The following is a 25,869-nucleotide window of genomic DNA, read 5'->3' on the forward strand; positions in this document are numbered from 1 at the left end:
GTCCAAAAATATTAATAAGAGCAACCACATACTTCATGACTGGGCCTCTGCTTACCTCCCTAACCTCATTCCTTGCTTACTGTGTTAAGGCTCCATTGACTTTCTCAATCTCTCAACAGAGTAGGCTCTTTGCCTGCCTCAGGACACCTTCCTAAAATTTTGATCCCTCCATATTTCACATATGAAGTAGTATAAAGCTAGATTATACTTTGGTAGCAAATCATCCCATCTAACTAGCTTATGCCTAAAACTGTGTACTTATTGCTCACATCACAGTCTGATATAGGTCAGGTGGCTCCTTAAAGAATTAAGTGGAAACTCAGGGGTTGAGAGTCCTCCCAGTCTGTGGCATACCCATAGTAAAAATGTGGCCTTTGTTATAGCAGTCGAAAGAGAAGAGAGTGTGAGTGATTATGCAAGAAGTTTTCTGGTCAGGCCTGAAAATGGTATATATCACACCAATAGGGTCTGCCCATACCCCATTGGCCAGATCACAGTCATATGACCATAACTTAACTGCAAAGGCGGTAAGGGGAAGAAAAAAAAGTCTTCCTGTGTGTCCAGAAGAGGAAATGAGATTGGTGAACATCAGGCTACTTTTTGCCACATCCTGGTTAAAACCTACTCATTTTTAAAGACTCAGCTTAAATAATACTTACTTACAAAGGTCTTCCAGCTCCTCCAACTTAAATTAGGCATCCCTGATACATCCTATTGTAGCACCCTGTAATTTTCCTTTACAGCATGATCACAATGGAAAGTTTATTTTTCTTTATGTGATAATATTTATATCTGTTGCTAGACTGTAGGTTCTATAGGAGTAAGGACTGAATCTGCACTCCTACTGTGTCTCTAGCACCTATCACAGTACTTGGTATATAACTGGCATAAAAGTTTTTGAGTGAACAAATGAACAGTTGCACACAGTCATTGCCTGGCTCCAAATAGCACATGACTTTTGCAGGAGAAAGACAAGTAAGTAAGCAGTCATGGCTTAGTGTAGTGATAAATGTTCCAGGCAGGTAAGCCCAGGGAGCTGTGACAGCAACCTGAAGGAACTTGCAAGGCTTCTGTGTTTTCTCTTTCACAGCAATTGAATCCAGGAGTCTGCAAACTATGGCCTGTAGGCCAAATCTGGCTCATTGCCTGTTTTTTAACGGCCCTTGAGCTAAGAATTGTTTTTTATATATATATATATATATATATTTTTTTTTTTTAGAGAGTCTCGCTTTGTTGCCCAGGCTGAAGTGCAATGGTGTGATCTCAGCTCACTGCAACCTCCGCCTGCCGGATTCAAGCAATTCTCCTGCCTCAGCTTCCTGAGTAGCTGGGATTACAGGCGCCTGCCACCATGCCTGGCTAATTTTTTGTATTTTTAGTAGAGATGGGGTTTTGCCATGTTGGCCAGGTTGGTCTCGAACTCCTGACCTCAGGTGATCCATCTGTCTCAGCATCCCACAGTGCTGGGCTTACAGGTGTGAACCACTGCGCCCAGCCTGTTTTTATGTTTTTAAGTGATTGAAAAATAATTGAAAGAAAAATATATCATGATACACGAAATCTATGTGAAATTCAAATTTCAATGTCCATAAAAAATATTCTATTGGAACACAGCTACATCTTTTATTTATTGTCTATGACTGCTTTTGAGCTACAATGGCAGAGCTGAGTAGTTATGAAAGAGGTCATACAGCTTGCAAATCCTAAAATATTTACTATCTGGCCCTTAATAGAAAAAAAGTGTGTTGACTCGTGATCCAATCCATGCTTAGTTTAAAAGATCACGTCTATGTGAACTACGTCCAACTGCACATCTTTAAGTTTCTGTGTTTTCCCATTCTGTGGTCTGCTACTAGAAATCAGGTTCCCTTTAGTTCTATCCTTGCAGCAGGATTCCTGCCCTGCTATCTCTCTCCTCTTCTTTTCAGTTCATCACTGTGTACTAAAAAAAATCTGCACTTTTCAGCACAGCATCCCTAGTTCTCCATTATCTTACCACATCTCACCTGGTCAGCTGTATCTCTTACATCAAACTTTCATCTAACCTTATCAATCACTTAAACCACCCTTGCCTTCTCTGCTGTAGGCCAATGTTCACAGTTACTGTCTCTGTGTGAAATGTCTATTGCTGGTATTTCTCTCTTAGCCATCCTCTACGTTGGTTATCTCAAATGCCTCCTTGCTCTAAAAGCTTTTCCCAGTTCCTCGTCTGGGAATAATTATTGCCATCCGTGCGAGATTCTCTAACGCTTTGTACGACTGCTTTATTCCAAATTCTGCTTTATAGCTCTTTTGTGTATACACACAGTCTGTTTCTCACGTTCTATTGAAAGCTGCTTAGGGGAGGAATTGTATTCTATTTTGTTAATCTTTGTATCCTTTCGGTGTCTAGGAAGAGTCTTGTACCAAATGGAAATGTCTCTTCTTTGCAAAATTCCTCATCGGGAGCTGGGACTGTGAATTTTTGTAACGTTTAAGAACTATCGGCCGGGCGCGGTGGCTCAAGCCTGTAATCCCAGCACTTTGGGAGGCCGAGGCGGGCGGATCACGAGGTAAGGAGATCGAGACCATCCTGGCTGACACGGTGAAACCCCGTCTCTACTAAAAAATACAAAAAACTAGCCGGGCGAGGTGGCGGGCGCCTGTAGTCCCAGCTACTGGGGAGGCTGAGGCAGGAGAATTGCGTGAACCCGGGAGGCGGAGCCTGCAGTGAGCTGAGATCCGGCCACTGCACTCCAGCCTGGGCGGCAGAGCGAGACTCCGTCTCAAAAAAAAAAAAAAAAAAAAAAAAAAAAAGAACTATCTGTTATTTAAGCACAAACACTCCGCTTTAACTTGTTTAGGGTTCACTAGCGCGAGTAAGACCTTTTTAGGGAACGCCGTCTTGCAGGTGGTCACACAACTATGTATCGCTGCCGGGACCCTTAGGTTTGTCTGCAAACACGTGGGTTATAAGCGCTACCCTCCAGGCCCCTCCTCTGTCCACGGTGATTGGCGGACCAAATGTTCCAATCATCCTTCCCCGCCTCTTTCGGCAGTAGCCAATCAGAGACCCCGAGCGCCTCCTGACTACTAGACACTGTTTACTAACAGATCGAAGCTGGGGAATAAGGGGTGTGACCATTCTGGGGAGGTCAGGGAAGGGAAGGTCTTGACTGCGCGTGCGCACTAGAGGAAATGGGCGGGGCAGAACTTTGGGTCTCACCAATCGGAGTGGCTGCGCTCCTCCCTCTCCTGCCTCCCCGCCAAGCAACAACAATTCCAGGAGCGGGGCGGGGCGGCTAGTGAAACCGTCACAGCGGAGTGCCCAATTGGAGCCGGCGTTGGCAGACGCGCGCGCCCTGTGCCCAATCAGCGAAAGCGGCTCGAATGGCTCCCTTACCTTGCTGGCTGTGGGCGGAGCGGCCTGAGGAGGCGGCGGTAGAGCAGGGGGCGGTTTGGTTGCGCGGTACTAGCGGTGCCCGCCGAAGGGGGAGGAGGCGAGGAGCGAGCCGTGCGGCCAGAGCGGGAAAGAGACTCGTCTTTGCGTCCGAGTTCTGGAGCCGCCGCACCCCGGCTCCTGGGGCTGCGGCAGCGGCTGCGAGGGGACGGGCGTCTGCTGTCTCCTGGGTTCCCCTCGTAGCGACCCGCGGCATCGGAAAAAAGGAGAAGATGGAGGAGAAGGGCGGCAGCAGCGGCGGCGCCGCGGGGACCAGCGCGGACGGCGGCGACGGGGAAGAGCAGCTCCTCACGGTCAAGCACGAGCTGCGGACTGGTGAGCGACCCCGCCCTCTGCCGGCTGGGCCCGGCGCGGGGGCGCGCCTGAGGGCACGCGGGTGCCCGCGCGGGGCTGGGGGCGCGGGGCCGGAGCCGTGGGCGCGGAGGGGCGGGCCTGGGGCGGGGCGTCGCGGTCGGGGCGCGTGCCCCGGGGGTCCCGGGAGGTAGGGGCGCGCCCGAGGGGAGGCGGCCGAAAGTTTTCCCCAGCCCGGGAATGAGCCGCGGGCACCAGGCATCGGGGCCAGAGCAGCTGCCAACCGCTGCCTGTGGCACGCACCTCCGAGGATGTCGCTGCTCCCCCTTCCCGCACAGGTGACACATGTGTGTCTGCGTCCTGTCGGGGCGAAAGGTGCGCCTGCCTCAGCGTGGGGTGAGCGGCGCTTTGTTTTGGAGCGTGACTCCCTGCTCCGCCCCTCTGCTCCCATCGATGGGGGTCCGGGTGGGCTCTGTGGAGCCATCCGCTAAGGTGCTGGGGTCCCGTAAGAGATAAACGGGGTGTTGCGCCTCGGGCTTTTACCGAGTCCAGTCTAGAGACAGGAACGGGAATCGCGGGCTCCAGGGATTGAGTGCCTTTATTCTCACTTATGAAATACTATACTTGGCCTTGAATTTCCTTCAGAGGTCTCTGGAGATGATGGCTCTGTAAATTTAAAGCTCCAGGTAAAAGGAACTAAGGAGCAGGCTTCAGCGCGTACGTTCTAATGTTTGAGATCACTAGCGTTGTCTTAAGCTTTATAACTAATTAAATGTATTCGTTGTGTAGGTTCGGGTTGTTCATTTTGGAAAATGCTTATTCAGACCAATCGGTACAATTTGGGTTTATATTCTTGGAGCCCAGTCTCGTATTGTAGATATGTTAATACTTTTTTTCTCTGAACAGATAGTACATTTTAATGAGGCGTTCATTATTAGATATGTTTGTGAGCGTTGAAGGTTTTTGACAGAGCTGCTTTGGCATATTGGGATATTCTTTTTTTTTTTTTTTTTTGAGACGGAATTTCACTCTTGTTGCTCAGGCTAGAGTGCAGTGGCATGATCTCGGCTCACCGCAGCCTCTGCCTCCCGGGTTCGAGCGATTCTCCTGCCTCAGCCTCCCGAGTAGCTGGGATAGCTGGGATCACAGACATGCGCTACCACGCCCGGCTAATTTTGTATTTTTAGTAGAGACAGGCGGGCGAGGGTAGGGGGGGTCTCTGCATGTTGGTCAGGCTGGTCGCGAACTCCCAGCCTCAGGTGATCCTCCCGCCTCGGCCTCCCAAAGTGCGGGAGGGATTACAGGCGTAAGCCACTGCGCCCGGCCAGGATATTATTTAATTGTGAAGGTACAAAGCTGAAACGGCGGAATTCAGGTGTTCACTAGTACATCTTGTTTCTGTTTTGAACAGATTGGAAAGTTAGCTCTGTCCATCAGTTCTTTCAGTTTTTGTTATTTCTACTGAGATTGCCTATTAGCATTCCATTGGGTGCCAGTGTGGTGACTTAATTCAAGAGAAATCTCAAATTCATGCTTCTTAATTCAACATTTGTAAACATTGTTTTTTTGGTCTTTGTGAATCTGTTATACCTCTTGAGCCAGCTATTTCATATTTTTTAGTTCCTAACATAACCTATATGGATTCAGGTAATTTGCTTTTTCTTCTCTCAATTTCATAGACAACTGATATTTTCAAAAGGCTTTTATATAGTTTACTCAATATACATTTATTCGGATTTGTGCCACGCTCAGTGTCAGGTGCTTTCTGGTGCGAAGATTTTGAATTTTTTCTTGTCTTACATAATGATCCACTGATTTATATGTATGGAATCCTACTGTACAGCAAAAGTACTTGAAGTCATATGCTTCTCAGCTATCGACTGTGGTGCAACAAGCAGCTTTTTGCTAAATGACCAAGGAGCAACCTGCTTGTTATTAGTAGTTAACCAACTGCTCGGTTTCTGGATTTTGCAAACAATGCTAGTTTTGTAGAAAACAGTGAGTACTGCTTTATTTCCCCCTCTCTTCTAACTGTGTGAATCATCAACTTCAAGTTTGCATTTTAGAAATTTTTCTGATGGATGGTGAGATTATACTGAATTCATTAGTGCTGTTAACTGTCAAAGGAAATGACAGTTTTGATTTATTACTGAACACTGGGACAACTGACCGGATATAGTGGTCAAAAACACTGTTAAAATATAACTTGAAAGAGTTGCTCATCTTCAGCCAACTGCACTTCTTTCAGCACATGATGCTATAATAGGCACCAAAGTAATTTGATCTGATATGGTCCCATCTCAGAATGTGGACAAGCATCTAGTTATATCAGACTGGCAGTTGGTGGTTGCTCATTTTTGCAGAACACTTTGTTGTATTCCGTAGGATGAATGAAAAAGCAAAATATGTCCCATGAAAGGATGTGGAGTTGGAAGACATGATTCTAAATCCCATCTCTGCGGTTTAATATGTAGACATGGACAAGTCACTTCACCCTTTCAGATTCACATCTTTAATCTACAAAATGTGAGAATTGAATAAGACACTGTTGGAAAAGTGCTAAGTGGGTTGCTTGGCATATAGTGGGCCCTTAGGAAACGTTAGTTGAATGTATATATAAAAATCATTCCATAATAGTGTCTTATCTGGAAGTGTGTGAATTAATCCAGTGTAATTGGGGAAACAAATCACTCATTTAGTGCTTAGCCTGTGTCGCATTGCCTGGCTATTATATTTTTCTGTATATGTCCAGTCTTCTCATGTAGAGTGTAAATTCGCCATAATCTTTGCGGCTGCTTAGCTGCCTGTATGTATCTCTTCAGTAACATTTAACACACGGTACTATAGTAGTCCATTTACTTGTCTGTATTAGACTGTAAGGTCCTTGAGGGCAGGCAGGCACCGTGTCCTTTGTTTATTTGCAGCTCCTGGCATATAGTAGGTACTTAATATTTGTTGAATGAATTCATTGAATGCATGAGAATGCAGGAGCAAGTCTAGTAAGTTTATTGTATTACCAATGCCTTGCAGATGTTAGATGGTTGATAAGTGGATGACAGTGACTATAAAAGCTGAAGAATGCAGATTATAGGATTGAACAGATCACTTAAACATACATTTCTTAAGCATCGACTAAGAAAATGTCCTGCCCTCTAGTAGTAGGGGAGGAGGCCATATAAACCAGTAATTAAGATAATACTGCCTTGGGAGGCTGAGGTGGGTGGATCACGAGGTCAAGAGATGGAGACTATCCTGGCCAACGTGGTGAAACCCTGTCTCTACTAAAAATACAAAAAATTGGCTAAAAATTAGCTGGCCATTTTGGTGCGCACCTGTAGTCCCAGCTGCTCGGGAGGCTGAGGCAGGAGATTGCAGTGAGCCGACATTGCCATTGCACTCCAGCCTGGCAACAGAGCGAGACTCCATCTCCAAAAAAAAAAAAAAAAGATAATACTGCTGTAAGTATAATAGTAAAGGGACATACAAGTATTAAGTTAGCAAAGAATAGGTTAGGACTTCTAGCTTTCAAATAATCAAATCTGATGCTTCAACAACAATAACAAAAAGGATATTGTTGGAAGGATATTGGATTATCTTACCCACTTGTTTAGGAAATATTTTATTTCCTCTTACATACTGGGTGCCATTTTAGATGTTTAGGTGATAGGACATGTATGGTTTGTCCACTGGAAGAACAGGGTTGCATCAGGAACCATTGGAACCAGAAACTTAGCATTGTCTGTATTTTGTCTACCTTGAATCTCTGCTTGTCTCTATGTGATGGCTTCATTCTTCCCCACCACCGTGCCACTTTTCCCACGTGGGAAAGATCATGGTGTTGATAGACTCCAAGTTTTACATCCTACAGCTTCTGCTACTGAAAAGACACCGCCTTCTTCTCAGCTTCAGTTATAAAGATCTCAGGGAAGGGCATTTTTGGCCTGCCTTTGGTGAGGTATCCACTTTTGGATCATTCACCTAAGGCCAAGGGATGGGATCATGTTTTTGTAACATGGCAGCAATTTCTGTAAACATGGATAGGGATAAAACTAAACTCTAAGAAGAGGAGGAGTTGCTGGGAAGACATTTACTTAGATGCCTGTTATTAGGAGAGAGAGCCTAACATTGAGGAGAAGGTCGAGGAAGTTTATCTATTGTGGTGTAACAAATTACTCCAAACCTTAGTGGCTTAAACAACATGATTTGTGTGGGTCAGGAATTTAGGAGTGGCTTAGCTTGTTGGTTCTTTTTTTAATCCTAAGTGAATTAACACAGGACGCTTCTTGGTTCTAACTCAGAGACTCTCATGAGGTTGAAGTCAAGATGTTGGCCAGGACTGCAGTCACCTGAAGATTTGTCTGGGTCTAGTGATTCCCCTTCCAAAATGGTTCACTCACATGTTGGCAGATTGCTTCAGTTCCTTGCCATGTGGACCTCTCTATAGCGTGGCTTGAGCGTTCTCATGACAGGGAGCTGATTTCCCCAAGAACAAGTGATCCGAGAGAGAGCAAGGTGGAACCTACCATGCTATGTCTTTCATTGTTGTTTTGTTTTTTAGACACGGAATCTATCCAGGCTGGAGTGCAGTGGTGCGATCATGGCTCACTATAATCTCAGAACTCCTGGGCTTAAGAGATCCTCCTGCCTCAGCCTCCTGAGTAACTCTGGGACTACAGGCATGCACCACCACACCTGGCTAATTTATTATTTTTTTGTAGAGACAGAATCTCATTATGCTCACACTGGTCTCCAACTCCTGGGCTCAAGTGATCATCCCACCTGGGCCTCCCAAAGTACTGAGATTACAGGCGTGAGCCAACATGCCTGGCACAATTAATCTATCTGTAGCATGCATCCGTACTTCATTTTGTTGTTGTTGTTGATAAATTGTGTTCCATTGTGTAGATATACCAAGTTTTGTTTATCCATTCACCAGTTGTTTGAAATTTGGGTTGTTTCCACCTTTTGGCTATTGTGCTGCTTTGCACATTTGTGGACAAGTTTTTGCGTGGACCTATGTTTATTTCTCTTGGGTATATAACAGAAGTAAAACTGCTGGATCACTTGTTAAAACAAAGTTAAACAAAGTCTGTGTTTAACTTTGTAAGAAACTGCCAAACTGTTTTCCAGAGTGGCTGTACCATTTTATATTCCCATCAGCAATGTATGAGGCCTCTGATTCCTTCACAGCCTAAACAATGTTGTCTGTCTTTTTGCTTATCCTATATAGGGAGTGTGAAGTGATTTTCCATTTCCCGAATGCCTAATGACAAGCATCTTTTCATGTGCTTATTGGCCATTTGTATACCTCTGGAGAAATGTTGATTCAGATCCTTTGCCTATTTAAAAATTGGCTAGGCTGGGCGCGGTGGCTCAAGCCTGTAATCCCAGCACTTTGGGAGGCCGAGACGGGCGGATCACGAGGTCAGGAGATGGAGACCATCCTGGCTAACACAGTGAAACCCCGTCTCTACTAAAAAATACAAAAAACTAGCCGGGCAAGGTGGCAGGCGCCTGTGGTCCCAGCTACTCGGGAGGCTGAGGCAGGAGAATGGCGTAAACCTGGGAGGCGGAGCTTGCAGTGAGCTGAGATCCGGCCATTGCACTCCAGCCTGGGCGACAAAGCGAGACTCCGTCTCAAAAAAAAAAAAAAAAAAAAAAAAAAAAAAAAAAAAATTGGCTAGTTTGTCTTTTTTTTTTTATTATTATTGAGATATGAGAGTTCTTTATGTATTTTAGGTACATGTCTCTTATTAGGAATATAGTTTGCAGATATTTTCTTCCATAAATGAGTGTCTTTTCACTTTTTTGATGGTATCCTTAGGAGCACAAAAGTCTTAATTAAAAAAAATTTTTTTTTAAAAAATAATAGAGATGGGGTCTTGCTATGTTGCCCAGGCTGGTCTCAAACTGCAGAGCTTAAGGGATTCTCCCTCCTCGGCCTTCCAAAGTATTGGGATTATAGGCGTGAGCCACTGTGCCTGGGCTAATAGTCTTTAATTTTTTTTTTTTGAGACAGAGTCTCACTCTGTTGCCCAGGCGGAATGCGGTGGCATGATCTTGCCTTGCTACAGCCTCTGCTTCCTGGGTTCAAGCAATTCTCATGCTTCAGCTACCCGAGTAGCTAGGATTACAGGCATGTGCCACCATGCCTAGCTAATTTTTGTATTTTCAATAGAGATGGGGTTTTACCGTGTTGACCAGGCTGATCTTGAACTCCTGTCCTCAAGGGTTCCACCTGCCTCAGCCTCCCAAAGTGTTAGGATTACAGGCGTGAGCCACTGCTCCTGGCCCTAAAAGTCTTTAATGTTGATGAAACTTTTTTTTTCCATTTTATTCTTGTGTGTAGGAAATCATTGACTAATTCAAGATTATGAAGATTGATGTCTCTGTTTTCTTCTAAGAGTTTATGGCTTTAGCTGTTTTAGATCATTGATCCATTTTAAGGTAATAGTTGGATATCATGTGAGGTAATGATTCAGACTCATTCTTTTGCATGTAAATATCCAATTATTCCAGCACCATTAACTGAAAAGACTATGCTTTCTCCATTTTATTGTCTTGGCACCCTTATTGAAAATCAGTTGACTATAGATGTATGGGTTTATTTATTTTATGCTCTCAGTTCTCATCCACTAATCTGTATGTCTCTTTTTATACCAGTACCATGCTGCCTTGACTACTACAATTTTTTAGTTAAGTTTTGAAATTGAGAAGTGTGAGCCTTATTCTTCAACATTGCTTTGGTTATTCTGGATTCCTTGTATTTCCATATGGATTCTAGGATCAGCTTGTTAGTGTCTGCGAAGAAGCCAGCTCAGTGGCATTCTGATAGGGATTGCATCGCATTTGTAGGTAAACTTTGGGAGTGTTGCCATCTTAGCAATGTTAAGTCCTCTGATCTATGAACATGAGATGTCTTTCCATTTATTTTGGTTGTCTTCAATTTCTTTCAACAGTGTTTTTCATTTTTCAGAGTATAAATTTGCATTTCTTTTGTTAAATTTATTTCTAGGTATTTTTTATTTTTTTGATGCTATTGTAAAAGAACTGGTTTCTTAATTTTATTTTTGGATTGTTCATTCCAAGAGTGTAGAGACACACTTTTTATATTGTGTCCTGCAACCTTGCTGAATTAGTTTATTGGTTCTAATAGTTTAGTGGACACCTTAAGATTTTCTATTTATAAGATTGTGTTAGCCATGGATAGAGATAGTTTTCTTTCTTTCCAGTCCAGATGCCTTTTCTTTCAATTTCCTGATTAATTGCCTTAGCTAGAACCTTCAGTGTGGTTCATTAGAATTGGCAAGAGCAGACATCCTTGTCTTATTCCTGATCCTAGGATGAAAGCTTTAGTCTTCTACCACTGAGTATGGGGTTAGCTATGAGTTTTTTCATAGATGTATTTTATCAGATTGAAGAACTTCCCTTCTGCTCCTAGTTTGTTTGGGTGTTTTTTTAAATCATGAGTGTTGGATTTTGTCAGATGCTTTTTTCTGCATCTATTGAGATAACCATGTTTTTTTGTTTTGTTCATATGGTGTATTACATTAATTAATTTTTGGATGTTAAGCCAACCTTGTATTCCTGGGATAAATCTGTTTGCCATGGTATAGAATCCTTTTTCTTTGTTGCTGGATTCAGTTTCCTTGTATTTTATTAAGGATTTGTGTCTATATTCATAAGAAATCTTTGTCTGTAGTTTTCTTTTTTGGTGATACCTCTGTCTAGTCTCCCTAAAATATTCTTGATTGATTTCTGCCACCAACTAAAGATCTTATCTATTTGGTTACTGGTATCCATATTTACAGTCTTTTAAGTAAATCTTTTTTTTTAAGAGATGGAGTCTCCTCTGTTGCCCAGGCTGGAGTGTAGTGCTGATCTTGGCTCACTGTAACCTCTACCTCCTGGGTTCAAGTGATTCTCTTGTGTCAGCCTCCCACATAGCTGGGATTACAGGCACCCACTACCACACCCAGCTAATTTTTTTTTTTTTTTTTTTTTTTTTAGTAGAGATGGGGTTTTGCCATGTTGGCCAGGCTGGTCTTGAACTCCGGACCTCAGATGATCCACCTGCCTGGGCCTCCCAAAGTGCTGGGATTACAGGTGTGAGCCACTGCATCTGGCCTGAAGTAAAGATTTAACAGAGGTAGAGAGTGGACTGTAGTTCTAAGTCAGCCCCTGATTTGCTGTGTGACCTGGGGTAAGTCATTTTGCCTTTCTGAGCCAAAATGTTTTTTGGCTCATAAAGTAAAGGTGTTGGACTGAGTTATAATCAAAGTATTTACCGGCATTAAGGCTCTTCTGTGGCATTTCCATGGAAATTCTCTTATAAACAAACTTAGTTCCTTGTCTTTTCCTGATCCTGGGGGGAAGGCTTTAGTCTTCTACCACTGAGTATGAGGTTTGCTGTGAGTTTTTCATAGATGTTATCAGGTTGACAAAGTTCTCTTCTATTCCTAGTTGGTTTGGGTGGGGTTTTTTCTTTTTTTCTTTTTTTTTTTTTTTTAAATCATAAAAGGATGTTTCGGCTGGTGGCTCATGCCTGTAATCCCAGCACCTTGGGAGGCTGAGGCGGGTGGAACACCTGAGGACAGGAGTTCGAGACTAGCCTGGCCAACATGGTAAAAACCCATCTCTACTAAAAATACAAAAAATTAGCTGGGTGCAGTGGCATGCACCTGTAATCCCAGCTACTTGGAGGCTGAGGCAGGAGAATTGCTTGAACCCGGGAGGCGGAGGTTGCAGTGAGCCGAGATCGCCCCATTGCATTCCAGCCTGGGCGACAACAGCAAAACTCTGTCTCTAAAAAATAAAATAAAAGGATGTGTCATGATAAAAAGTCCAGAGTGGTGATTTACTTTATTGTTGTTGTATTTTAAAATTTCATTTTATTGAGACAGGATCTCACTATGTTTCCCAGGCTGGTCTTGAACTCCTGGGCTCAAGCAGGCTTCCCATCTCTGCCTCCCAAAGTGTGGAGATTACAGGTACAAGCCACCATACCTGGCTAGTGATTTACTTTATTAATTAATTAATTAATTAATTTTTATTTAGACAGGGTCCCACCCTGTCGCTCAGGCTGGAGTGTAATGGTGTGATCTCAGCTCACTGCAACCACTGCTTCCTGGGTTCAAGTGATCCTCCCACCTCAGCCTCCCAACTAGCTGGAACTATAGGTGTGCACCACCACACACCACCATGCTTAGCTTATTTTTGTATTTTTTGGTAGACGTGGGGTTTCACAGTGTTGGCCAGGCTGGTCTTGAACTCCTGATCTCACGTGATCCAACTGCCTCGACCTCAAATGGCTGGAATTACAGACATCAGCCACCACGCCTGACCCTGTGATTTACTTTAAAAGATCATCCTATTTGACCAAAGGATTCATGTTGGATCCGTTGAAAAACAACAATGGCCGGGCGCGGTGGCTCACGCCTGTAATCCCAGCACTTTGGGAGGCCGAGGCGGGCGGATCACAAGGTCAGGAGATCGAGACCACGGTGAAACCCCGTTTCTACTAAAAATACAAAAAAAATTAGCCGGGCGCGGTGGCGGGCGCCTGTAGTCCCAGCTACTCAGGAGGCTGAGGCAGGAGAATGGCGTGAACCCGGGAGGCGGAGCTTGCAGTGAGCCGAGATTGCGCCACTGCACTCCAGCCTGGGCGACAGAGCGAGACTCTGTCTCAAAAAAAAAAAAAAAAAAAAAAAAAAAGACAACAATGGTTGTTGTTGCTTTTTGAATGTGGTTCCATTAATAATGATTTGATTTGTAATTAGCTTTTAAGAAACATAACTATTACTTCCAATAAGATACTTGTTTTTTATTTTATTTTATTTTATTGAAACAAACATAGCTTACAAAAGCAAACTGGCTGGGTGTGGTGGCTCACAACTGTAATCCTAGCACTTTGGGAGGCCGAGGCAAATGGATCACCTGGGGTCAGGAGTTCGAGACCAGCCTGACCAACATGGTGAAACCCCGTCTCTACTAAAAATACAAAAATTAACCAGGCATGGTGGCTGATACCTATAATCCCAGCCACTTGGGAGGCTTAGGCAAGAGAATTGCTTGAACCTGGGAGGTGGAAGTTGCAGTGAGCTGAGATTGCGCGACTGCACTCCAGCCTGAGGGACAGTCAGACTGCGTCAAAAACAAAAAACAAACAAGCCAATAAGATGCTTTTGTTTTGTTTTGTTTTGAAGATAAGATCTTACTGTATTGCCCAGGCTGGAATACAGTGGTGATAATAGTTCACTGCAGCTTCAAACTCTTGGGCTCAAGTGAACCTCCTGCCCCAGCCTCCCAAGTAGCCAGGACTATAGGCACATACCAGCAGGCCTGGGTAATTTTCTTTTTATTTTTTGTAGTGCTAGGGTCTTGCTATGTTGCCCAGGCTGTCCTTGAACTTCTGGCCTCAAGCAGTCCTCCTGCCTCAGCCTCCCAAAGTGCTGAGATTATAGGCAGCCCAGTAAGAAACTTTGAAAGATTTCAGTGACAGTTGTAGTTATGTATGAATACAGTGCAGCTCTCCTTTTTATACTATACATGTGTAAATATATATATTCATGAGCTGCATAATGACAGTTGGGTCAATGGCAGACTGCATATGGATTGTGGTCAATGAAATTGCATTACTGTATTTTTACTTTTTCTCTGGTTAGATACACAAATACTTAAAATTGTTTTCCAGTTGCCTATGGTATTGAGTACAGTAACATGCTGTACAGGTTTATAGCCTTGGAACAATAGGCTATACCATACAGCAGGTGTGTAGTAACCTGTACAATGTAGGTTTGTGTAAGTAAACTCTATGGTGTTTGTGCGACCATGAAATTGCCTAATGATATTTCTCAGAACATGTTCCCATTGTTAAGCAACACATGACTGAACATGTGTGTGTGTTTGTATTTTTATTTTGTAGTACTTGCTCTTTTTTCACATTTTCCTCACTTTAAGAAGAGTAGGAAGAACTTGTGCTCTATCTTTTGTTGATAGGGTATATTGGGATGGTTAAAATATGAATAAATTATTAATAGTACTCTAACTTGGTTCCCTAGAGCCTAGACATTAAAAGAAAATCCCTTCTTAACTTTCTACCATGAATTTTAGAGATTAAGAAAATGATCTAATGGGGCAAAGAAGGTGACATCTTACCCCTTCTGTCAAGGGGGATTCAGGTATAGTTTGTATTTGTAGTCTGTAGCGGGGAAAAGCCTCAGATGTTAAGTCTAATGTTAACCTCTGCTCCAAAGCAAGGAAATATTCTGAAGCCTCGGCTTCCTGGAGACACAAGCAGTTTGATGGACAGGATTGAATTCTTCCCTGTGAAGAAGAAGCTGATTCTTGGTGAAAACTGCTCTAGGGAAAATCGAACATAATAACATCATGTGTTAGTTGAAGCTTCACAATGAAATACACTGTTGAGAGATGTCAATCCTAAAGTGCTGTGGGAGGGAGGGGTTGTCACAGTTATCTCCTTTGAGCTCCCGTCATGATTTCCAGATCTCTCTGTGCACCTCAAAGGTATGATCACTCCTACATTCATTTTGTTTTTTGGGGAAGATGAATAGGGTCTGAAATAGAACCTTGGCCTTATTATGTTTGTTTCTAGCAGTGTCCCTCTTGGGTCAAGCGTAGCCAGCTGTTCCTCCAAAAATCACACAAGTTCTCTCTATTTTATATACTCCTAAAGTTGTGAGTGAGCTGGCTGTCTCACTTTTTTCTTTTTTTTTTTTTTTTTTTTTTTGAGACGGAGTCTCGCTCTGTCACCCAGGCTGGAGTGCGGTGGCCGGATCTCAGCTCACTGCAAGCTCCGCCTCCCAGGTTCACGCCATTCTCCTGCCTCAGCCTCCCGAGTAGCTGGGACTACAGGCACCCGCCACCTCGCCCGGCTAGTTTTTTGTATTTTTTAGTAGAGACGGGGTTTCACCGTGTTAGCCAGGATGGTCTCGATCTCCTGACCTCGTGATCCGCCCGTCTCGGCCTCCCAAAGTGCTGGGATTACAGGCGTGAGCCACCGCGCCCGGCCTGTCTCACTTTTTTCTTTCTTTTTTAAAAAAGTATTCAGTAGGCATCCTCCCCTGTGACTGCAGGGAGAATAAGGAAGTAAAGTTCCTGATTTTTAGTATAATACTTGGGGTATTGCAGTTATTTTATTTCACACTCAAGTTTTTGTGTAGGTGTGCTTCTTTTTATATAGTCAGTGTGTTTTCAGCAAAAACTGTGTAAATAACATTTTTGTGTGTCCTATTATCTGGAATACAGAAAGTGAATTTGGTACTTAAAATAATTATATCATTAATTCTTGTATTTTAAAAACTTTAAGTTTTCCACTTGTGGCTCTTACTGTTACATGGATTTTCCTAATACTATTCTTACAATTTAGGTAGCTTCAAGCAAATAAATGATGAAGTCTTGTGTGGTAAGCTAGTAATGACCACTCCCCCAAGATATCCCCATCCTAATCCCTGGAACCTGCAAAGGAGTTGTCTTACATGGCAAAAGAGACCTTGCAGATGTGATTAAGTATCCTGAGATGGGGAGATTATTTTGGGTAATCCATGTGGGCTCAATGAAATCACAAGAGTCCTTATAAGACGGAAACAGGAGGGCCAGAGTCAGAGAAGGTGATGTGAAGATGAAGCAGAGAAAAAGAGGAGATGTGATGAGGAAACAGATCAGAGTGATGCCATTGCTGGAAGGGAGGCCATGAGCTAAGGAATGCAGACAGCCTCTAGAAGCAGGGGAACAGATTTTCCCCTAGCATATCCAAAAGGAACACATCTCTGCTGTCACCTTGATATGAGCTCCATGAGATCCAGTTTCAGACTTTTGATCTCCAGAACTGTAAGAAAACGAACTTGTGGTGTTAATAAGCCATCAGGTTTATGTTAATTTTCTACTTCAGTAGCAGGAAACTAATACAACTTACTAAGATTGGATTAACCAGGAGATAATTTTGCCCCAAGATAAAGGTGACTAAGGGTGATAACAGAATGTGAAGCAGTCAGTTATATAAACAACTGTTTTGCCAGAAAATGGTAGCAAGTGTCACTCTTTGTAGAAGTAGAATGGTGTCTTCTCTAATGAATCTCCAGGGAGGCATTCCTTTCTGATCTCAGCACCAAGGCTAGCTGTGCTGCTTTTGACCAGCTGTTCTGTTTTTCACAGGAATGCCCTGAAGTGGGTGGCTGAGCAGACCTCTTATCAAGTTGATTGTTAGAAAGCGTCAAATCTCAGGCCTACACCACTTAGAAGTATGGTTTGGCATGCATATTGAATCTTATCCTGGCAGTGTTTTGTGCCCTTGTTCTTTCTTATTTTCTTATGCTTTAATTAATGCTGGTAATTCGCCTTACACCTTTTCTGGACCAAGGCAAGGATTCGGTAAATATATAATTAAATAAGTACTTTATATATAAACGTAAGTAGTAGGGAAGATATTTGACTTTATGTCCAGTGTTTTGCTTCTTTTTTTTTTTTTTTTTCTTTTTTTGGAGACAGGGTCTTGTTCTGTTGCCCAGGCCGTAGTGCAGTGATGTGATCACAGCTCACTGCAGCCTCAACCACCTGAGCTCAAGCGATCCACCTGCCTCGGCCTCCCAAAGAAGCGCTGTGATTACAGGCGTAAGCCACCGTGCCGGGCCTGTTTTGCTTCTTAAATAAAATCTTTGTCATATGGTGTTCATGCTATTTTTATATTTCTTCGAAAAAGAGAAGTAGTAAGGTCTCTGATTAACTAGAAGCACTTTTAATTTTAAAAAATACTAATGATAAACAATAAAATGGACATGCTTAAAAGAATGCTAGAGGTAAAAAGGTGGAGAATCATACACAGGTCTGTCTTTGTACCATGCAGTTTTCTGTGTCAGTAGAATTCTCCGCCATTACCTGGAAAATTCAGTCAACTGAAGCACTCTGTCTTCTAATCACATCATCATAATCTGAAGTGAGATTATGTGCTTTTTTCTACAGGAAATATTTAAGATGTGTAGTAAGGATAGTGTCACACTTTCTATCTAAATATGATGCTACATGAAGAGAGCATGAACAGAGTCTTCGCGGTAAATTTGCACTAGCCCACTCCCATGATTTTACGTGTGTTTTTACCTTTATACTAATGTTATTTGTGTGTAATGAAGCATCATGATTAGGGCTAAAATAAAACAAACATAATGGGGCCACACGCAAATCAAACTCCTAACTTTGACCTAATTTTGTTTTGTGTAAGTTGGGCAGAACAGCCAGTTTTATTCACCCATAAGGGTTTATTGAATTCCTACTGTGTGTCTGGCACTGCACTAGATGCTGGGTTTTAGTAGGGAGCATATTAGACCTGGCTGCCACACTTGTATAATACCTAAGAGAGAGACCTTAAATACATAATCACTAAATAACCCTATGTGCAATTATGATGAACTCTGTTAAGAAGTACAGAGTTCTGTGAGAGAGCCCAAAAGGGATGATGACAAGCTTCTGGGAAGCAGTCGTGTTGAAGCTGAGGCCCTGGCTATTGTGGGGTAAAGAGTAGGGGGACAAAGCCTTTCTGTCAAAGGAGGCAACACAGATGGTCTTCCAACACAGTGGGAAATGGCTTGGCACACTGGGGTTACTGGAAGGAAGGTGTCTGGGTTGAGTGTGACATTCAAACAGGAGAGTCACAGGAAATGGGGCTGAAAAGGGAGCCAGGGCCATTTCATGCAGGGGTTTCTAGAGTTTAGACATTGAGTGCAATGTGAAGCCATTGAAAGATTTCCAGTTGAAGAATGCTGAGATTAGTTTTGCTTTGTAACGGGATGACTCCTATTTCTATAAGGACAGTGGGTAGAAAGATTATACAAACGGAAACCAGGTAGGAAACTACTGTGGAAGTTCAAACGGAATATAAAGGTTTAGAATTGGTAACAATTGAGGTTAACAATTGTGAATGTGTTTGAGATGTAATTAGGAAATAAGAATCTGCAAAGGCCAGGTGTGGTGGCTCACACCTGTAATCCCAGCACTTTGGGAGGCCAAGGTGGGCAGATCACCTGAGGCCAGAGATTGGAGACCAGCCTGGCCAACAAGGTGAAACCCCATCTCTACTAAAAATACAAAAATTAGCTGGGCATAATGGCAGGTGCCTGTAATCCCAGCTATTCAGGAGACTAAGCAGGAGATCACTTGAACCCAGATTGCGGAGGTTGCAGTAAGCCAAGATCACGCCATTGAGTGCACTCCAGCCTAGGCAACTGAGGGAGACTCGTCTCAAAAAAAAAAAAAAAAAAAAATTTAAAATTTAAAAAAATAAAAAAAGGATCAGCAGAACTTGGTATTATATTGACATGGGGTTTTGTGGCTGGAACAAATGTGTGTTTGAAGATGCTGCTTATTGAGATGATGTAATTATTTTCTATTGCTGCATAACAAATTACCACAAATGTAGTAGCTTGTAATAGCACCTATTTATTAGCTCTCAGTTTAGTAGATTATAAATCCTTATGAGGCCTAAATTATTGTGTTAGCCAGACTGAGTTCTTGTCTAGAGGCTGTGCGTAAAAATCCACTTCCAAGCTCATTTTTGTTGGTAGAATTCAGTTTTGTATTTGTTCTCCAAGGTTCCAGTTTCCTTGCTGGCTGTTAGCTGGGGATCTTCATGTTCTCATTTGGCTCTTCTATCTTTTTTTTTTTTTGAGACGGAGTCTTGCTCTGCTGCCCAGGCTGGAGTGCAATGGCGCAGTCTCGGCTCACTGCAACCTCTGCCTCCCGGGTTCAAGCGATTCTCCTGCCTCAGCTTCCCGAGTAGCTGGGATTACAGGCACCTGCCACCACGTCTGGCTAATTTTTATAGTTTTGGTAGAGACAGGGTTTCACCGTGTTGGCCAGGCTGGTCTCAAACTGCTGACCTCGTGATCCACCTGCCTCAGCCTCCCAAAGTGCTGGAATTATAGGCGTGAGCCACTGCACCCGGCCTGGCTCTTCCATCTTTAAGCCAGTAAAAGTGTGTCAAATCCTTTCAATACTTTGTCTCCCTGACTTCTGAACCCCCTTCTCTCTGACCTCTAGGCCCAGATTTAAAGGTACTCATGTAATTAGGTTAGGCCTACTTGGGTAATTTTCTTTTCTTTTCTTTTCTTTTTTTTTTTTTGACAGTTTCACTCTTATCGCCCAGGCCAGAGGGCAATGGCGCGATCTCGACTCACTGCAGCCTCCACCTCCCGGGTTCAAGCAATTCTCCTGCCTCAGCCTCCCAAGTAGCTGGGATTACAAGTGCCCACCACCATGCCCAGCTAATTTTTGTATTTTTAGTAGAGATAGGGTTTCACCATATTGGCCAGGCCAACCTCGAACTCCTGACCTCAGGTGATCCACCCTCCTTGGCCTCCAAAAGTGCTGGCATTATAGGCGTGAGCCACTGCGCCTGGCCTACTTGGATAATTTTCTTACCGTAAGGTCAGTTGGTTTAGGACCATAATTACATCTGCAAAATCCCTTTATCACAAGTGTGAGATTTCATGATATTCACTCACTCAAGGGGAGGAGATTATACAAAGGTTAGGGTCATTGGGGCCACCTAAGAATTCCTCCTTGGAATTCACAGAAGATGGTGAACCAGTGGAAATGCATATCGGGGTGGGCAGAAAAGATAGGATCCGGTTTTGTACCTATCAAAGTAAATTTGAGATGCCTTTGACATATTCTGATTGACATCTATGGTAATAGTAATCATAGATAATGTGCTAGGTAGTAGATGCTTTCATCAACTCATTTAACCTAAACAGCAATCCTATGAAGTGAGAATTATTATTATTATTATTCCAATCTACATATAGGGAAACTGAGTCTTAGTGTGCTCACCAGCTTGTTCAGGGTTACTCAAGAAGTAAGTAGAAGAATCCATTGTGAAACTGAAGCAGTTTGACCACAGGGCCCATCTAAAGCACTGTGCTTAGTGGGATCAGTAGGATATGGGTCAGGAGCTTGGAAAAGAGGTCTGGGTTGCAGATAAAAGTCCTAGCATCATTGACCATTAGATGACATTTAAAGCCAAGGTAGTAGGTTAGATCATCTTAGGAGAGATTTTAGAGTGGAGAGGAAGAAGACTCAGAATTGAGTCCCGAAAAAGTCCTAAAATTTAAGGAATCGATAGAAAGAGTTGCTAAGAAATGATACAGAGGAGGAACAGCCAGAAGAAAAACCAGGAGAAAACCTAGAAGAAAAACTAGAAGAAAACCTAGGAAAGTTGTGGTGTTTGGAAGTGAAGGAGAAAAGATGCTTTAGGAGGTGGCAGGGGATCAATTTGACTGACCACTAATGGCCTTATCAAGAGCAATTTTGGTGGAGATTTGGTGGGAGAAGCCAGATTGGAATGGACTGATGAGTGAGTGCAAGTGAAGATAACTTTTCAGAGACTTGGTTCTGGAGGATATTAAAGAGAGAGACTTAGTCAGAGAGGAATATGGGGTTCAGGAAGGGTTTATTTTTTGTTTCCTTGTTTTAAGATGAGTGATGGTAGAGCATGCTTAAATATTACTAGGCTGGACCTAGCCTAGTGCTATAGTTTCATAGCTATTAAAACTACACAAGATGGGATAGACGATGGTGTCATGGTCCCTGAGAAGGGGGATGGGATGTTGTGCACCTGGGGGGTTAGGAGGTCCAATAAAAGACTTGCTTTTATTGTTTAATAGGAAGAAAGAGGGAGAGCATACAGATGCATTTGTAGATTTGGTGGCAGGAAGATATGGGAGTTTTGAGTTTCCAGCATGATTCTTTTTCTTCTCAAATTATGAAGAAAAGGCAATTCTTTATCCAAAAGGAGAAAAATAGCATCATTGTTTTTTAAAAATTGTGATTCCGGTCTTCAAAAAAATTCTTTTTTTTTTTTTTTTTTTTGAGATGGAGTCTCACTCTGTGCCCAGGCTGGAGTGCGGTGGCACGATCTCAGCTCACTGCAACCTCCACCTCCCAGGTTTAAGAAATTCTCTGCCTCAGCCTCTGGAATAGCAGGGATTACAGGCACGTGCCACCATGCCCAGCTAATTTTTTTGTATTTTTAGTAGAGAAAAGGTTTTAGCATCTTGGCCAGGCTGGTCTTGAACTCCTGACCTCATGATCCACCTGCCTTGGCCTCCCAAAGTGCTGGGATTACAGGTGTGAGCCACCACGCCCAGCCAAAAAAATTCTTAGATATGGAAAAACACAGAAAGTTGACACAAAATGTATATGCTATAAGACGGAAGTTTATAGAATGTTACAGAACAACTTACTGAAAGAGGTTTTCAGGCATACCCGTTGAAATGCTTCTGTGCTTTCCACAGAGGTCAGTTCCCTGAACATGTTCTCTGGATCATGCCAAAATTCTTAGTGAGCTTAATGTTCTCTTTCTCCTTTTCTCCTTTTTGAAGTGTTTTATATTTAGTTTAGTTCTTCTAAGTTAAATTTGTTTGGTACACGTATTGGGGGAAAAAAGCCTGTTTGTTACAGCTTTATAAGCATTTGTTTTCTTATTGACTCAGCTTTTATACTGGCTCAATCATGTAATTCCAAAATCAGTTGGATATGTTAACACTGCCGTTTTATACACCAGAAGTACAGTGAGTCTTCAAGGTAAGTGACCCGGCAATAAGAGAAAAGTGGGCAGCATTGTTTTAAAGTACACAGATATTAAATATAACTTTGTTCTGCCTCCAGCAGAATGCTGTCCAGAGACATGGTTTGAGGCCCGACCACAAATCTAAACAGCTTCAGAATAGCTTACCACCTGGCAGTTAAAAGGACTTGAATGTGCTAGCTATTTAGCTTATTTTTAAACTCTTATGTGTTCCCTAGACTTGGGCTAATTGGACCCTGTAGACAGGAGTTAAAGAGTTTAGATTTCAGTTATGTATGTGCTGTCAATACTATACTGGGCACCCCCTAAATTAGAGCTTATCTGGTAAATTGCTTTTTTTTGCAATGCAGCGGAAAAAAATAATTTATTTCCGCCTGACAAAAAAAAATAATCTCAAATAGCAGAAAAAGTTTTTTTTCTCACTGCATACAATTGTCACCTTTTGACTGAAGCTAAATTAGTCTAAGAAGCTTATGTTTTGTGATGTTGAGTAAAAAAGACAAGGGAAATGAAAAAAAGTTATTTCACAACTTTATAAGGTTGTCCCAATAAATGAGAGACTCAATACATATTTCCTAGTTGGCATATTAAAAGCAAATCCAAGCCTATTAAATAAGGATGATTGAGTCAGATTGTGCTTTGCACCTGTTTTTGAAATCTTCCGCTTCCTCAGAGACTTTACTCCCTGTTCTCCCCTTTTCCTGATCCTCAAGTTCTCCTTCCCACAAACACATTTGAGTCTTTCTGTAAACAGAAAAAAGAAAAAAAATTCTCTGTTGCCCTCTAGTTATTGCTGTTATCCCCCACTTCCACTAGTTTTTGCAAGAGCAGTTGATGCCAACTGTTTCTACTTCTTTATGTCCCATTCACTGGATGTGCTGGAACATCAGGCTTCCATCTCAAACACTCCACTGAAACTGCTCTCACTAAAGTTACTAATGTCTCCCTGTTTCCTAATCTGGTGGAAATGTCTCAGTTTGAATCCAACCTGGTTTCTGTAGAGCACTCAGTGCTTGGATATTGGTACTTTCCTCCCCTTGCCCAGTGACAAACTGTGCTCTTCTACCTGGTTCTTCTCAATCAGTGACTGCCTCATCTCCTTTCATTGGCTGATATTGGTACTCCATTGTCAGCCCTGTTTTCCCGTAACTGTACACATTCTTCCTGGGAGAGCAAATGTTATCATTGCTTAAACTACTGTCCAGGCCCTATTTTCAGCCTACATCTCTTTCAGGTTTTCAAGACCCTTTCTTGAGTTTCTTATCACTTCCAGCAGCGCACTAAACATAAAACATTTGGATAGTCCACAGATATCTTAGACTCTGAGGTATTTAATAATACTTCTTCCTCCAGCTTTCCATGTATTTTATTTTATTTATTTTATTTTATTTTTAATTTAATTTAATTTTATTTTTGAGGCAGAGTTTCGCCCTTGTTGCCCAGGCTGGAGTGCAGTGGTGCAATCTCAGCTCACTGCAACCTCTGCCTCCTGGGTTCAAGTGATTCTCCGGCCTCAGCCTCCCAAGTAGCTGGGATTACAGGCATGCGCAACCATGCCCGGCTAATTTTTGTATTTTTAGTAGAGATGGGGTTTCTCCATATTGGTTCCAGGCTGGTCTTGAACTCCCAACCTCAAGTGATCTGCCTGCCTCAGCCTCCTAAAGTGTTGGGATTATAGGCGTGAGCCACTGTGCCCGGCCCCATGTTTTATTTAGTGGCACGCCATTCTCTATTCTGCCAGAACTCTAGTTAGAAACACCCAGATTTCTTCCTCTCTCTCACATTATCCCCACCCACCAACTTACTCTCCTAGTTGTGTCAGTTATAACTCTGAAATATTAATACCTCCTTTATTTGTTTCTTGCTCATCATTGCCATTACCATAGTCTAAGTTCAGTGTCTAATCTAATGATAATAGCTATCATTTATTTAGCTTTATGTGTCAGGCCTCTTCCAAGATTTTGCATATCTTACTTCATTTTCACAGCACACATATGTGATGGGTATTGTATTTGAAACCTGTGGTGCACAACCTCATTCTCCTATTTGTCTTACTCTGGAGTCAAGCTGTGGTTGTGGGCTGTGACAGACAGTTTTGTTTGGGCTTCAACTCACTTCAAGGTGATGGCACCTGGTTTCAAGCACATATTGCTGCACATTTTTTACTTTCCGTCCCAGGCTTTTGACTCCTCCAAGGCTTAGTTCCTTGGTGGGCGCTGGCTCAGGAAGCATAAATGTGCATCTCAGAAACATAAGGACCTTAATGTCCCACTGGGGCAACCTTCAACTAATGGAGTATGAGAACTGAAAATAAATGCTTATTTGTGTTGATCCTAGATAGAAAATTCTGAGGGGCATTCCATATGTTACTCAAAAGATCCAGATCAGATTGAGTTGGTAATGCATTTTTGTATTGGTTTTTCTTTATTCTCGATTTCACTCTCAATTCCTCCCCACTTCTCATTGGGATTACCTTCCAAATCACTTTCATGAATCCAGGCTAAGACATTTAGTATCTACCGTGGTTCTAGAAATTGACAATATCCACTGGGATCTTAGAGTGGATGACTCACTGGTGAGACTGCAACAAGGACCCCATTGCTGGTGGTAATGGGTACTAATAGCACCCTGCATGTATGGCAGCACAGTTCCTAAGACTCTTACCTTCAGGGAATTGGGACTAGAATTGAATGGAAGGTGAAGAGTTGGGTTAATTGATAGCTCTAGGACTTGAATGGTATGGGGGTGGTGGAAATTAATAAGGACTTTGCGTTAATGGACCTCTTTTAGCTTTTGAACCCTTGAGAACAAGAGATCAGCCAGTTATCAATGCAGGGTACACTGTGAAAAGAGGGCCTATATGGCAGCATTTGGAAAGATCCCCATTGCTTGTGACTATAGGACAGATTATGCTAAAAATCAGACTGAAGACTTAATCATAAGGGTGAAAGAGCTGTATACCTTCTGTGGTGGGTTTGTACTGTGTCAACTGAGCTAAGCTGGAATTATGTTTCCCAGAACTCCCTTCTAGGCTCTGGGTTAGCACTGGCCATGAGACATTTTGAGTGAGATTTGGAAGACAGAGCGAAGCAGCAGCAGCCGGATATATTTCTTTTTTGGCTGAAGGTTGGTGCTGGTACTAGGCACTGTTGTAGCTCCCACACATGGTTGCTAATCTGCTGTGTCATATTGTTGGTTTGGAGCAGTAGCCAGGTCTGTGGCTCCTTCAGCTCTTGTTGCATCACTGCCATCAGCTTCTGGCAATTCTGGGCCGGTGGGTACAGCTTTTCTGCAGGTTATGTGCATCGTTGAGGTTGGAAACCTGAAGGTGGTGAGAGACAGACATGGACTCTTGTTTGTCCTCATGGGTTCCAGATTGTCTTTGGGATTCCAGTCTATTCTTGCTCTTTTCTATTTTGTATTAATCTTTCCTTTCCAACTCCAGATGTGGAAGCAGTCTTATACAGACTGTTTAACCAACTCCTACACCAGTGTGAGGCCAAACTCCTATATAAGTCTCTTATTGTATATAATTCATAGTGGT

The 25,869-nt window shown here is 42.8% G+C and overlaps 2 protein-coding genes across 9 annotated transcripts in view; one reads left to right on the plus strand and one right to left on the minus strand.

Annotated features, from left to right (window-relative positions):
* Positions 1-3,635, minus strand: part of DGLUCY (D-glutamate cyclase) — a 164,747-nt gene extending 161,112 nt beyond the window's left edge. For all 4 annotated transcript variants that reach the window (XM_071099722.1, XM_011717242.3, XM_011717246.3 and 1 more), the window contains exon 1: positions 3,383-3,635. In XM_071099722.1, the coding sequence (XP_070955823.1) occupies positions 3,383-3,635 (253 nt within the window). The remainder of the gene's footprint in view (positions 1-3,382) is intronic.
* Positions 3,621-25,869, plus strand: part of LOC105467554 (ribosomal protein S6 kinase A5) — a 206,819-nt gene continuing 184,570 nt past the window's right edge. For 3 of the 5 annotated variants that reach the window (XM_071099715.1, XM_024788436.2, XM_011717240.2), the window contains exon 1: positions 3,621-3,754. In XM_071099715.1, the coding sequence (XP_070955816.1) occupies positions 3,652-3,754 (103 nt within the window). In that variant the 5' untranslated portion in view covers positions 3,621-3,651. Of the gene's footprint in view, positions 3,755-3,950; positions 4,069-4,142; positions 4,417-25,869 lie in introns of those variants that run through there. The other 2 variants (XM_071099717.1, XM_071099716.1) reach the window with 2 other exon arrangements.

Source organism: Macaca nemestrina, chromosome 7 (assembly GCF_043159975.1).
Source record: "Macaca nemestrina isolate mMacNem1 chromosome 7, mMacNem.hap1, whole genome shotgun sequence".
Taxonomy (NCBI): domain Eukaryota; kingdom Metazoa; phylum Chordata; class Mammalia; order Primates; family Cercopithecidae; genus Macaca; species Macaca nemestrina.